The sequence below is a fragment of the Equus quagga genome, chromosome 2 (assembly GCF_021613505.1).
Source record: "Equus quagga isolate Etosha38 chromosome 2, UCLA_HA_Equagga_1.0, whole genome shotgun sequence".
NCBI classification, from domain to species: Eukaryota; Metazoa; Chordata; class Mammalia; order Perissodactyla; family Equidae; genus Equus; species Equus quagga.
The window spans coordinates 57,773,967-57,788,938 of NC_060268.1; the positions used below are offsets into that span (position 1 = coordinate 57,773,967).

Below are 14,972 nucleotides of genomic sequence, written 5' to 3' on the forward strand. Positions count from 1 at the left end.
CACTGGGATTTTAACCTCTATCTGTCAGACTCCAAAGCTTGTGCCCCTGAACACTAGACTAAATGATACCCCTTCCCTACTTCTCAGGGGTTCTGGGAATCTATCACAGGGAGAAGCGGGAATGCCATGTGGGTCTGGCAACCTGGGGCACCCTTGCTATTTTCCTGCTCTGGCACCTGCTGCCCATCTCTGGCTGCCTTTTCTGCCAGTGATGCTTTCATCCAGGTGAGTGGCCCCAAGCCCCGCCCCTGGCCTGGCCCTGATGCTGTGTTCAGAGGCTCAGAAAGGAGTCTCAGGACCTCCTGGGATAGACTCTCTTCATTTCAGTGAGAAGACAGAGGTCCTGGCAAAGACAGTCCCAAGGTGGGTGTGGATAAAGTGATATGGCCTGGGGGTTTCAGGCTGGGAAGTGGCCACGCGGCAGCAGGAATGGCCTGCTGGGTGGTCAGGACCTGGGTTCTTGTCCGCACCTCACAACTCACGCCTTGAGCCATTTCTACCAGATGCTCCTCCAGGCTCAGACCTGCCCTGAAAGAGAGTGAACAGATGTCATGGGCTCCTTGCCACTAATGTTTCCTGCTTCCTTCCCAGGCCACTAAGGTGATTCCAGGCTGGTCAGGAGATTCGGACCCCATATCTGCAGCTCCTCTTGCTTTCAGAAAGGCTTCCCTCTTGCTATACCAGCCTCCACTAAAAGCCTGATGTACCCAGGAGGCAGGGCAGGGACTGACATTTACCAAACATCTACCAAGGCAAGCAGCGCACGAGTGCTCTATGTCGTCCTTGCAGCTACCCTGAGTGGTAGGTGCTGTTATCATTCCCATTTCACAGGCAGGGGAACAGGGGCTCAGAGACATAAAGCATTTGCCCAAGGTCCAATAGCTCGTAATGGCAGAGTCAAGATGAGCTTCCTGGGCAATCCAGCTCCTGCTCTCTCCTCCACATCACCTGGTTTGATTAAAGATCTTCAGTGGTCCTACTGACCATTAGAGAAAGCCCAAATGCCCTGCCTGATATATCAGGAAGCCCTGTGCTACCTTTCCAGCTTCATCACCCAGCACCTGCCTGCACCTACCCCATATCCCCTCAGGTGGGTATCACCATACCCAGAATGATGACTCAATTCCATCCTTTGCTCCAGCTCTTCCCCTTGCCTACAATGCCCTTCTTACTCATCTTCACACTTTCAGAGCCGATCCCCCATCCCTGCCTCCTTTTACTCTCTTACTTTTCAATGAAGCAGGCCCTGACCTTGTGCTTAACACCCTCAGCGCTGACAATGCTTAAGAGTCCGTGGTCCTGGATAAACGCTGTCTCTCAGTCTGTGATGCTGCCTTCCTGGGTGGTGGCGCCCCTGGGAAAATTCAGATGGGTTTTAAGGTTCCTGGCATCCCCTGTGGTGTCTTGCATCCTGCATGTTTCATTAAACTTTGCTGACATGAATTGAAAGAACTGGAGGCCAGCGGCCCTTCCACCACCACTAGGGGCGCCCGAGTGCACTCCTCCCCACAGGGCTATCACAGGGCTCAGCCAAGAGGGAAAAGGGACTGCGGGAGGGTCCCCAAGGGTAGCCTGAAGGCCAGCAAAGCAGCAGTTCCTCAAGGGCTTGGTCTAAGCTTCTCTGCTTTCCCCCTCCCCAAACAGGGTAGGGTGGTGGAAAAAAGCCCAGGCATGAGTATTGGGAAACTCCAGTTTCAGCTCCACCACCCAAGGCTGTGTGAGTTTAAGCAGGCCACCTCCTGTCTCTGGGCCTCAGCCCCCCAACTCTAAAATAGACACTGGAAGATACCCAAAGCCCCTTTGGGCTCTAGGCTCTGCAACTGCAAGATGGCACAACCTCCCAAGCTGGCTGGGCAAATTCCCACTGCTCTCAGCCTCAAGGCAGGACATGCCAAGACTCAGGTCTCCCGGCCCCACAGGTCAGGAAGGAAGAACAGGCTGCTGCGACCACAGGCCGCTGGGTCCAAGCCAGACTGGCCTCTGGGTTAGTATGATCCTATCCATACTCCCTCGCTCCTGTCCTCCTCCTCCAGCTTTATTTACTTCAACCACACACCTGACATCACCTCCAAAGCCAGCTGGAGGGAGGATCACATTCCTATAGGTGCCGTCACTGCCCAGCCCAACAGGAGGTGGAACTGCCCCACCTGTCAAAACAAACCCACCCAGCTGAGCCCACCAGGCAGGTAGCTGTGGGAGTGGCCAACGTGCCCCTTAGCACCCCAGTGGATCCGGCCAGAGGTGCCTGCTATGGTGCCAACTGGAAGCTGGTCCTCCAGGCGGGACCCATGTCAGGTGATCTCCACTCGCCCAGTACAGAATGTCTAGGAGCCCCTGAAGGATGAAGGCAGCCTCAGGGTGCTACGAGGTAAGGTGCAAAAGACCAGAGCTTAGAGTCAGGCAGGTGTGGGTTCAAATCCCACCTCCACCACTCACAGCGAAACCTGGGCAAAGTCATCGGACCTCTTGGAGCCTTGGTTTCCCATCTGTAAAATGGGACAACACCTACCAGGGCATAGAGTTTTTCCGAGGATTCAGAGAAATGGTCCGTGTAAGGAGCAGTGCCCAGTGAGATTTCAGAACACAGTGGCTACGTTTGTTCTCTCCTTTGTGGGATGCAGCACTGACAACAGTCATCCCTGGGAACTTCACCGAATCTCTGCTGAATCACCTGCGCACAAATGAAGAGTGTGCCCTTCACAGGCCCTCCTCCTCCTCCACGCATGTTCTGCTTCCCTCCTCCAGCCCCATTTCACCTCCAGACTCACAATGTTGGGGCTGCAAGGGACCTCAGAGATATATAGTCCCTTCATGTTGCAGAGCAGCCCAGAGAGGTCAAGGAACTGCCAAGGTCACTGAACAAGGAGCAGAGCCCAAGTCTGCTGACGCCCAGTCCAGTGCCCTCTCCAGGTGCTCACATGGCCTGCCTGTCACCAGGTGAGGCTGCTCAGCTCAGCAAAGCAGGGGGCCAGACAGGTCTGCGCTATGGGGACAAGGAAGCTGCTTACAAACCTTCACTGGAAATGTCAAGCTCAGCCCCAGATTATTCAGGAAGTGCCTGGCAACCTGAGAAAGCAAGGCCACTTGCTGCCAGGCCTCTGTGGGCAGGTTTCCACAGTGCTGCAGCAAACTCTCCCCCTGGCACATTGTGGAGAGAACACAGGCAGTCCCTCTCCACCAGCCCCCAGTGTGGCCCATGCCCCATGCCCATCTCCATCTGGCATTCAAGACCCTTCCACCTCCGGCCAGCTCACATTCTGCTACATCCCAGCTGACCCCCTCCTCATCCCCAGCCCAACCTGCAGTTCACTCTGCTGGACTGCCTTCCTGACAAGTTGCTTCTCCCGCCTCACCACCCAGCTCAAACACTTCCACACTGGAACGTCTTCTGTGACCCCCTCCCCTCCAACACACGCAGCTAGTTGTTTCCACCCAAGGGCCTGCATGGTACCCTGACACTCCTCTGGCAAAGAACCAACTGCCTATAATTACTAAAATTACTTTCTTACGTGTCCTCTTCCCACTATACTGAACCCCCACGAGAGAGGACGAGCCCCAAAAGGGAGGAAGCCCTCTGAGAGAGGACAGGGGCCTTGCCTGCCATTTCCATCCCTAGCACCCAAGAGTGGCTGGCCTTGCATTAGGTATTCAGGAACTGTGTACTGGATAAATGAATGAATGAGCCAATGCAATCACAGATGCATCTCCCGCACATTCTGCTTTTAGGGAATCAAGATAGATAATGGCTAAGAGCCTGACAACCTGAGTTTGAATCCCAGTTTTGCCATTTACCAGCAGTCTGACACTGGGCAAGTTACTTAGCCTCTGTCAGCCTCAGGTCAAAATCCACTTCAAGAAGCAATACTAAGAGTCTCAAACAAGGCAGATAAAGGGGACTGTAGCCATAATCATCATCTCTGTGATTATTTCCTTGATCGTATCTCTCTTTCCCAGAATGAGAGTCTTTAGCATCTGCCCATTGAGCTCCAGCTCGTCCTTCCAGGCCCAGCCAAAATTCTACCTCCTCCTAGAAGCTTCATCCGAACACCCAGACCCGTCAGTGCTCCTTCCCTCTCCTGGATCCACACTCATGCAGCAATTTCGACCTATAGTACCAGCCACTGCCAAGAGCTCTGTGCATTAGCCTTGCCTCCGCCACTAGACTGCACACTTGCTCAGAGCGGGGTCTGCTTCCCACACCCTTCCTGTGTTCCTCACAGTGTACAGCCCAGGGTTTCACATATAGCAAAACCTAGAGCACTTAGTTTACAAAGCATTTGCACCCATCTTATTTGAGTCTCACTCTCTGAGGCAGGTACTCTCATCATCCCATTTTACAGATGAAGACACCAAGGCTCAGAGAGGTTAAGTGCTTGCCCAAAGTGCCCCAGCTGATAACTAGTGGAGCTGAGATTCAAGCTTAGGCTGACTCCAAATCCTGTGTGCTCTCCCCTCTCCCATGCTGCCTCCCTTCCTCTAGTTGATGCAAGGGTACCCGCTGGGATCACCCCTGCTGGCTGGCAAAGTGGGCATTTCCCTCTCAGCTCTGGTGCCTCATCAACCCCAGCTCCATCTTTTTCCCAGAAGACTCACACCTGTGGCTTAGGGAAGCACCCCAACTCAGTTGCACTGGATTTGTTAAACCACAGCCTCTAGCCACTCACTCATGACTCCTCCTCTGGGAGATGCTGCTGCATGGCTCTGAGCCCCCACTGCTCTGCCTGATAAAGCAGGAGAGAAAACCACTACCTACTGTCTCTAAGCTCTTGTAGGGTAGAGGGAGGGAAATAAAAATTCACTTTCAAGGCCATTCCAGGACCACTGGCTTTTGGTCTTGGGCCAATCAGCAATGCTGGTGTTATGGCCTTTGCCACACAACAACTAGCATTTGCCGTGGGCTTTCCTGGAACATCACCTTATCAGATCCTCACAGCCATCAAGCTATGAATAGCCAGTATCCCCATCTAACCAGTGAGGAACGTGGGCCTGGATCTGGGCATTCTGAGCCCCAAGCTGTGCTTTAGGGGCCCTCATCTGACCTCACTGCCCATTGGAGTCCCCTGGGGACTGTGTTAAAAATACCAAACCAACTAAGTCAGCCCACCAGGAGTGAAGTTACAGAATCAGTTTTGTAAAGCAAGCCCCCCAAGGAAGTCAAAGTCAAGACAGTGCCCAGTGTTTGGGAAACCAGTGCTAAAGAGGGCCCTGTCAACAGACAGACCCCAATTGGAATCTCACTTCTGCCCTGTGCTAGCTGTGTGACCTTGGCAAGTCACTCACCTCTCTGAGCCTTGGCCCCTCCTCTGCAAAATGGGGATATTAATCAGGTAAGGGGTTCTGAGGAGGCACGATGAAGCCCCAGGAGCCCTCGAGCAACCTCCCTTTTCTATGAAACCAGCATGACCAGGGAACCTCCCTCACAGGGTGGTTGTGTGGCTAAAATAAGTAAATACATGCAGAGCACTCGGAGAAGAGCCTGCACGTTCGCTGGTGCTCAGTAAACGCTGGCTGCCACTATTATCCTTACACCACTGCTGCCACCACAACAATCAGCCTGCGTGGAGCACCAGCCTGTTCACAAAATGCTCTCCCCTACAGGGTCTCAGAGAACCAGGGGGTGCTAGAGCTGGTGCCTACCGGCTCATGAGAGCCGATGGTTAAATTTGCAGGAATTTTGTGAGCCAGTTGTTAAACAGAACTATCTAGCAATATTACTTTAATATTAAAATTAAATTATATAAACTTAGTATTTTCTATGCTCTTGAGGTTATTTCTGCCTTTTATCTCTGTATCGGGGAAATACTACATAATGGTGTGCCACCCCTCTTCCCAGCTCAAGTCACTGATATCTTGTTGGTACCTTGAAACTGGCCACAGTGGGTGTACTGACTCCACGGAAACTAGCAGACACTACAAATCAGGACTTGATTTCCTGTCTTCTTGATTCTAGACTTCAGGAGTGCTGGAGAAGATCACTTAATGACACAGATTAAACTTAAAAGGGGGACATATCTGTAGCTGTTATTTTGTGAATAGCACCGAAAAACGAGGAGATATTTTTTCAATATTCAGAAACTATTATCCAATTCAGCAAAGAAGTCGCTCATGTCATTAAAAACAAGTAAAGTTCCAACACACGTCTTCATTGTTTCATTTTCACCTTACGTGTTAACATAGACAAAAATATCAACCACCATTCTTGTTGGAACTACACTCACTTGTCAACTGCATCCATAGGCTGGCTATTGATATAAGAGTTTAGCAAAAATCAAGGAAAGTGTTCTACAAGAATCAATCGACTCTATGGAATTTACAACAAAAAGAAAGTATTATATATTTTATTATTTGTAAATTGTATGTTACAAACCTTTATATTGGTAAAATTTATAATAAATTTCATGTGTGTGTGTATGTGTATACATACGTTTGTTTCCCAGAGATCTGGCTGTTACCAGAATACCACCGCACAGAACCTCAGTAAAGTAGGTTACTGTCTGCGTTTTCCAGATGAGAAACTGAGGAACAAAGAAGTTAAGTAACTTACTCAAGGCTACGCCACACAACTAATAAATGGTGGAGCCAGGTTTGAGCCCAGGTCTTCTTAGTGCCAAGATACCTGCTCTTTCTACCACCCTTCACTGTTCCCAGAATCAGAATCTTTCTCTCCTACTGAGATTAGCTACAGTGGGAGGGCTGACCATGGAGCTGTGAACGGAACTTGAGAGGTACTTCAGGCCTGGGCAGGGGTCCAGAGTGGAGGGCTGTGGGCATCTGGAAGCAGAAAGAGGCCTCTGAACACCCAACAGTGATGGCACAGGCAATAAGGACAAAACAGGAGGAGGACACTGCATTTTTGTCTCAGTTTCCTCATCTGTAAAACGGGAATCATGACATCCACTCCAATCCCTATCAGTCCCACACAGTGTCCTGCCACCCTGGGAATGTGCTAGCTGGAAAGCACCACCTTATTCCCTCTTTGGGTAGTTCCATGCCCACTTCCTTCTCTGAATCCCTTTGGAGGAAAGAGAGGAAGAGGGAGAAATGTGGCCTAATGGGAAGGCTAGTTAAAATTCATAACCAGCACTTGTACAGAGTTTAGGTTGCAGGGCCCTTTCATAAACACTGACATCTCCCTGGTCCCTTACTCGCTCCTATGGGACAGGAAGGAAAGGTAATATTATCTCCACTTTCAAGGTCAGGAAAGGTCAGAGATGCGACTTCCCCAACATGACACAGCAGAGGTGAGACTCAAATGCAGGCTCAACCCCTATTCCTCTTGTCCTTCCACTTTGCCATGTGGCCTCCTGCTGTACCTTGTACGAATAAGCTGGTTGGTTTAATGCTCCCCACTTCAAAGCATCTATATTACATCTATAGAACTCTTTTAATAATGTCTCTCCATAGTTTAATTTTTGCCACATTTAGGAGTTCAGTGTCCTCAGTTCGCTTCTCCTCGGGTTACCCTAGAGTGGCCTTGTAGTAGTTGCTAAAGCAGCCAGCACACAAAATAGGGCTCCAGGCTCAATCTGATGCCTGGGACTGAGATGAAGGGCTCATGGGGTACACTCTGGGGCTGGGGTACAAGCTGAGCTTTGGATGTGAGGAGCAGGAAACAAGAGGCCACCCCTCAGAACACATCGGGAGGGGAAGGAAATCAGGAAAGACTTGTATAAAAGATTATACAGCAAAGTAAAACACTTCCAAGCACATGTGGGCTGCTTGGGTTAGAATGGAAAGTGAAAGAAGAAAATTGTAAAAGCAATACTTATAAGTATCTTAACACACATGCACACAAACCTGTTCACAAAAAGCTGGAGAAAATACACCAAATGTTAATCATGGTTGCTTTGGAGGGGAGAGTCTGTGGATAACTTCTTCGTATGTTTCTGTATTTTCTATGAGTTACTACTTTTTATGATAGCAAAAAAGACCATCCATTTCCTTTAAAAAATGTTTATGGCGTACCTTTGGTTCATCTCTTTCCCATATTCCTATCATAACCTCCAACTGGCCTTGTCTTCCCCTCCATCCTTTCTCCCCTGACAGGAGAACATTCTTTCTAAAACAGAAATAGAATCATATTTCTCCACCAATTAAAAGTCTTCAATAAATGATTGTTAATTTTCTTAAGTGTGATAATGGTATTGTGGGTCACTAGGAGACAGACCTTAATCTTGGGAGATGCACACTGCAGTGTTAAAAGTGAAGTGTCAGGATGGCTACAATTTTCTTTCAAATTATACCAAAAATTTAAAAAATCATATATATACATACATATGTGTATGTGTCAGTGTGTATATATAATATAAATAATATATATATAACATTTTTATAAGTTTATATATTTATAAAATATAAAAAGCATTATATACATATAATGTTTTCTATATAAATATAAATTTTTTTTTCTTTTTTTTTAAAGAGAAAGAGGTGAAGCAAATGTGGCCAATGTTGAATCTCAGGGGAGGGTGTAATGGTGTCTATTGTATTCTTCTTTCAATTTCTTCAAATGTTTTGAAATGTTTTCATAATGAAAGGCATTGGAGAAGCTTTCCACGGCCTCCCAAGGTCGCGACCACCTGTACAAATGCCTTGGTCTGCCCCAAACCTCTACAGTCTGACCCTAATTTCACCCCATCTTGACAGTCAAATCTCCACCAAGTCTCACCTCCACGCCATGGTCCCAGGTTTTAGTGTGGAAATCGTCTCATTTTTCTAAGTTCTACTTTCAAATGCATGCACATTTTATAACCATTAATAAAATACAAATTAATTTTTTTAAGTATGAAGAATAACTTTTAGAAAGCAAAGCAATGTGACCAGATGAGAAAATAACTGTGGAAAGGATAAATTTATGGAATAGTACAGACCTTTGGACTAACCGTGTGTAAAAGGCATGACTGAGGGGAGTGAAAAATCTGCACTGTTAGAACCTGGTGAAATAAAAGCTGGTGACACCCAGCTTTGCTCATTGTTTCCTCACTGGGTAAGTTCAAGTCCCAGCCTTGTTATTTAATACCTGTGTGATCTTGGACAAGTTGCTTAACCTCTCTGAATCTCAATTGCCTTGTGTGTAAAAAAGTGACAATACTTTGTATGTCAGTGGGTGGCTGTGAGGATCAAATGAGAGAATAGGTATGCAAGCATGCTGTATTCTAGAAAGTACCATATACATTTAAAGTATTACTATATCATTCTTATGAAAGCTTGATGAGCAGACCCCATCACATCATGAACATAGGAACAGGTCAAAGGATGATCAGGGCATAAAGGAATTTGCCTTTTTGGAGTATCTTGCTCAGGAATTCACTCTCCTCAACACTGCTTAGATAAATCGAAAAGCCCCTTCAGAGTTTTGGGTTCCTGGCTTGCATACAATTTCAGTCCATTCTCACAGTTTGTTCTTCTTGCTTAAAACGCCAGTCAGACATGATGACTACCTTCCATTTCTGAATTCTCAAGTTGGATTTGGGGGTGGGGGACACACCCATACTCAGATGGGAAACTCCCAAATCCAAAATAAACACAAAACCACACCAAAGCGCTGTCTACAAGGCCTTTATTTGTGTTGGGATCACATACCAGGGTGAGGTCCTGGGTGGTACGGAGCCCTATTTCCTGGTAATCCACCCTGCAGAAGGCATGTCCACAGGCACATTGGGTGCCACCCGGTACCGAGGGGCAGTCAGCCCCAGTGTGACTTCCATCTATGTAAATACAGGGCAACGTCATGCACCCTCACCTCCCCTACCTACCCACTTCAGCAGGCCTTTCTGTGGTGAATTGACAACGTGCACTGGGATGGTATTCACTCTGCTGAGGCAGAGAGCTTACCCCTTTGAGGTACAGGGATGGGAAAGCCTTCCCAGGAGAAATGGCATTTCTGCTGGGCCTCAAAGGATGAGCAGGAAGTCCATGGGCAGAGGAAAAAAAAAGAGCAGCATCTTCCTGGATGTGAACAGCGTGAACAGAGGAGGAGGCCAGAACACGTCTCTGTCGCCTTGTTGCCTGGAGCTAGTGTTTTGGAGTGGAGAAAGGTGGATGAGGCTAGGACCAGGGCTACAGCAGTGTAAGAAAGGCCTGAGTGCCACGCTGAGAACGGGTTCATTTACCCTATGGGTGTCACTTCCATCTTTGTAAAATACACGAGTCTCACTGTAGCCATCTCCCAGTAGATGGCAGGCCCTTGGAAGGCAGGTACCATAGCACATTGATGTTTGTCACTCTATCCCCTGGCATACAATAATCCCTCAATAAATGTTCACATGATTGAATTGAAATCTGCCTGAGATCTCTTTTGCCTTTTCCAGGTGACACAAAAGGGCCTTTGCCATCCGGCATGCATCTGTCTTACTAAGGCATTCATTCATTCATTTACTCATTCACTCAACATTGAGTAACTCATGCGTCAGGCGCTGTGCTGGAAACAAGCAGCAGAAAGTGATTCATGATGATAAACGCTCTCAGCAGAAGTCTGTGCAAAGGGCAACAGAAGCAGAGAAGCAGGGTTAGCTTTCAGTTATGCTTTGTGAGGTGACAGGGATGGGAAAGGCTTCCCAGGAGAAATGGCATTTCTGCCAGGCCTCAAAGGATGAGCAGGAAGTTCACGGGCAGAGAGAAAAAAAGAGCAGCAGCTTCCTGGATGGGAACAGCGTGAACAGAGGAGCAGGCCAGAACACGTCTCTGTCCTCTTGTTGCCTGGAGCTAGTGTTTTGGAGTGGGGAAAGGTGCACGAGGCCAGGATCAGGGATATGGCAGTGTGAGAAAGGCCTGAGTGCCACGCTGAGAATGGGTTCATTTATCCTATGGGTGACAAGGATCCATCACAGATTTCTAGGCAACAGCATGCCGTGACCTATTTTACCAAGACTGCTTATCGTACATTAATTGTCCATCCATCTGCTCTCTGCCACAAGGCTGGGAGCATGTTATAAGCAGGCACAGAGCCTCATCGGTCCTAGCCCAATGGCTGAACACAGGAGGAGAGGTTGTTCATATTCCAAAGGCAGGCCAGAGAGCTCCCCCATCACCTGCTCCTTAAAGCTGGAAGGTGAGTGTGGAGAACAGGTCATGGGTAGTGGCATGGAGACGACATGGTGGCTGTGTTCATGGAGCAGCAAGCCTAGCCTGACTCACCTGGTGAGGAGTAACAGATACAAGAGTTGAGGAAAGTAGAGACCCCTCATGGAGAACGAAAATCAGGAGGAAAAATGTATTTACATAAAATGAATTGTACATGGTGGGAAGCAACATGGAACCAAGAAGCCCCCTCTACACTATCAGCTGGATCTTCTGTATGATCCCCTCCAGCTGGCGGAAAGTTCCAGCCAAGGGGCACGTGTACCCATGTTCTGACTCCAGGAAGTGTCTACGCAATCATGAGGTAATCCTGTTGCATTCCAGCTGCTCATTGCTTCCTGAAGTTGCCCAGCTGGGCCTGGGCCAAGGAGTCAGCAGGCTCAGAGTTCACACAATTCTAAGGATACAAGGCAAGGCTGCGGGTAGCAGCATCCTCACCCTCCATGCATCCGGGGGGAAACCCAGACTGTCTCCAGATTGTGGAAAATGTCCAGACTGAGCCCAGGAGCCAGACAAGATCCCCCACCAGCAGCCCTGCCTAGTAACCAATCTCAGCTCTCTGCTGGGCAATAGTACTAGCCAGGTTTGTTTTCCTAGTCTAGGGGGGCCCAAAACACTGTAACTAGAGTCTTTTCTTTTCCTCTATTGTGGGAAGGAAAATAGCAATAGCAGCTGCTATGACAGAGCCCCTATTCGGTATTCAGCACTTCATGCTGCTTCTCTTTGACTCTTAGAACGACTCTGCCAGGCAGGTATTATTATTTGCTGAAATTGAAGCTGAAGAACTGAGGTTCAGTTGTATCCTGGTACATGGGAGAGTGATCAAACCCCGAGCTGTCTAACCCCACCCCAAGCCAGCACTCCTCCCACCAGGCGAGCTGCCATCAAACACCACAAACGTGCCATAGACCTTGGGGCCTGAGGGACTCCACCCTCCTCCCTCTACCAGACCCATTAGAGAAAAGACAAAGGAGCCCATTTTGAGGCCCATCTCCTGGAGCCAACAAAGACACAGAAAACAACAACTTAATTGTCCACAGGATTACCAGGACGGAGACACAGGGGTAATCCATAAGACCATTTCCTGCTTGGTAGATTACCTCACTGAGGTCCAAAGGCCTGCCCAGGCCACACCCTCCTTGATGACCTCAACTTTTACCAAGGACCCGTGAGTGAAACTCTGCGGGACATCTTCTGCTGCAGGAATTCAAAATACTGCTGAGGGAACTCAGTGTAGGTCACTCCACAGGGCGCAGTAAGTTAAGAGCTGGGATCCACGTGCGGGAACTGAGCCCACGCCCTGCCACAGCCGCTGCAAGACCATGGGCGTGCCATGCCCACTCTGGGCCAGTCTCCCAAGCCAGAACTTGGGTGTTATCCTGGACTCTGCCTTCCCAGTCATCTCTCACATCTTGTTGTGGTTTTTTTTTGTTTTGTTTTGAGGAAGATTAGCCCTGAGCTAACTGCTGCCAATCCTCCTCTTTTTGCTGAGGAGGACTGGCCCTGAGCTAACATCTGTGCCCATCTTCCTCTACTTTATATGTGGGACACCTACCACAGCATGGCTTGCCAAGCAGTGCCATGTCTGCACCCGGGATCCGAACGGGTGAGCCCCAGGCTGCCAAAGCAGAACGTGCGCACTTAACCGCTGAGCTACCAGGCCGGCCCATAGTCATCTCCCACATCTTATCAGGCACCTAATCAATCCCTAGATCAACCTTTGTAATAGGTCTTGAATCCATCCCCTCCTCAAATTGGTTTGGCACTCGCCATGTCTCACCCCCATTACTGCAGTAGTCTCCTAGGTGGGCCCCCAGCCTCCAGGCTGTCCCCACTCTATGCATCCTCCCAGCCAGAGGGAGCCTTCTGAAACACACATCTGCTCACCTCACCTCCCTGCTCACCTAGCCCCCTGTATCCCTCAGGGTAACGTTCAACCTCCCATGCCCTTGCAGCTGCTTTCTGCTCTCCTCCTGGCTTCATCTCCAGTCATTCAGCACATTCATCCTTTGCCTGTACTTCCTCGAATGCATTGTGGTATTTCAGGATCATGTACACAGCTAGCCTCTCTTCCTTAGAAGGTCGTTCCCCTCTGATACGCCTGCCTGTCCTTCAGAACTCAACTCAAATGCCACCTCTTCCAAGAAGTCCTCTCAGATTCCCCAGTCTGACTTAGACACTCTCTCTTTTATGCTTCCCAGCCCCTTGTACTTCCCTCTATCACAGCACTTAGAGTTGTTACCTTTCTTTTCTGTCTCTTGCACTAAGTTCCCTGAAAAAGAGGAACTAAGCCCAGACAGGGCCTCAGTTATTTTGTATCTGTAGAATACCCAGGAACCCAGCAGAGTGCTTAAAACACAACAGGAAGGGCTGGCCCAGTGGCACAGCAGTTAAGTGCACACGTTCTGCTTCAGTGGCCCGGGGTTCACCAGTTCGGATCCTGGGTGTGGACATGGCACCGCGTGGCAAGCCATGCTGTGGTAGGCATCCCACATATAAAGTAGAGGAAGATGGGCATGGATGTTAGCTCAGGGCCAGTCTTCCTTAGCAAAAAGAAGATTGGTGGCAGTTAGCTCAGGGCTAATCTTCCTCAAAAAAAACCAAAACAACAAAACACCAATGAGTGGGTCTCCTCCCCAGCAAAAGGGCGCTCTGATCATGGGTTAGAGCATCTTTATGCTTTGGGTGTCTGTAAAGGCTCATCACTCTATGCAACGGAGCCCAGTTACTACAGGAACTGATCCTACTTTGACCACATTCTTGCTATATGCAGTCCTATGTGGTTACAGTGAACTTCCTTGACCCTGAATACCAGTTACCACAAATGATCAGTGGTCCCTGGGAGCAGTTTTACGGCCACAGATGGGGCAGGGTGGGGGAGGGCAGCCAGCGGGCCCTGGTCAAGGGATGGCGGATGCTGTGCTGCGCTGGGTCCGGAGAGCCAGCCAACCTCAGCGGTCCTCCACTGAACACTTCTAGTTCCGCCTGCTCAGGAGTTTGCTCTAGGTTACTGAAAAGTTCAGTCTTGTGAAATGGGTGTGGTTTCAAGTTTCCCATCATTGGTCTACTTATTTAAAAATTACACCCCACTTGCTCCCTGAAAGATAAGATGCTTGTGGTCTGATTAAGAAGCTTCTTGCAGCCAGCCCCCTGTGTGAAGCAAACCTGATATGTGAAATGAAACTGAGGAGGTGGATTCTTTCCACGGCATCACTCCTTTCCCAGGAGCTCAGAGTTTTCAACTGTAAGACAAGGGAGCAGGGCCAAGTGGGCGCTGCTCCTGGCAGTGACATCCGGAGGGACTGGGCCCATTCTTCCTAAACTGATTCTTTTCCCTCGTCCCTCTCACTGACCTTGAGATCGAAGTGAGCAATTTTCTTGGCGTGAAGGTAGTTCACCCCATCCAGGATCTGCTTAATGAAGCTGGTGGCCTCTTCCTCACTCAGTGACTCCTTCTGTGCCAGGAAATCAAAGAGCTCTCCTCCGGACACTCTGCAAGACACCAGTGGAAAGGGTTCAGGCCCAGTCGGCCCTATGAATCATGACGGCAGGCCAACGGGTACAGCTCCTGAACCTGACCCCCAGGCACCCTGTGTGGCAGAGTCTCCTCGGCCATTTCTGGGGCTTTGTCCAGCCAGCCCCAGGGATCGTCTCCGCTTCTATTTGCTGTGTTCTTCCCTTTGGGTCACAAGGGCAGGACTTACCCTTAGGGTGTCACCAGAAGGGCCGCCTTACATCCTAGGCCCAGGTCCCTTGTTACTCTGGTGTTACCTGCTCCCACCTCCTCATATGACTGAGGTGTCAGGGGACAGAAACAAGTGCTGTGGGATGACAAGAGGAACATCTGCTGGGCCAGAAACCGGACACCTAGGTTCCAGTCCAGCCCTGCCTCT

General features: G+C 49.3%; 1 protein-coding gene across 5 annotated transcripts in view; it reads right to left on the minus strand.

The window, feature by feature from the left end:
- DAPK2 (death associated protein kinase 2) overlaps nucleotides 1-14,972 on the minus strand; it is a 116,035-nt gene that overhangs the window by 30,450 nt on the left and 70,613 nt on the right. For all 5 annotated transcript variants that reach the window (XM_046654518.1, XM_046654514.1, XM_046654515.1 and 2 more), the window contains exon 4: nucleotides 14,433-14,571. In XM_046654518.1, the coding sequence (XP_046510474.1) occupies nucleotides 14,433-14,571 (139 nt within the window). The remainder of the gene's footprint in view (nucleotides 1-14,432; nucleotides 14,572-14,972) is intronic.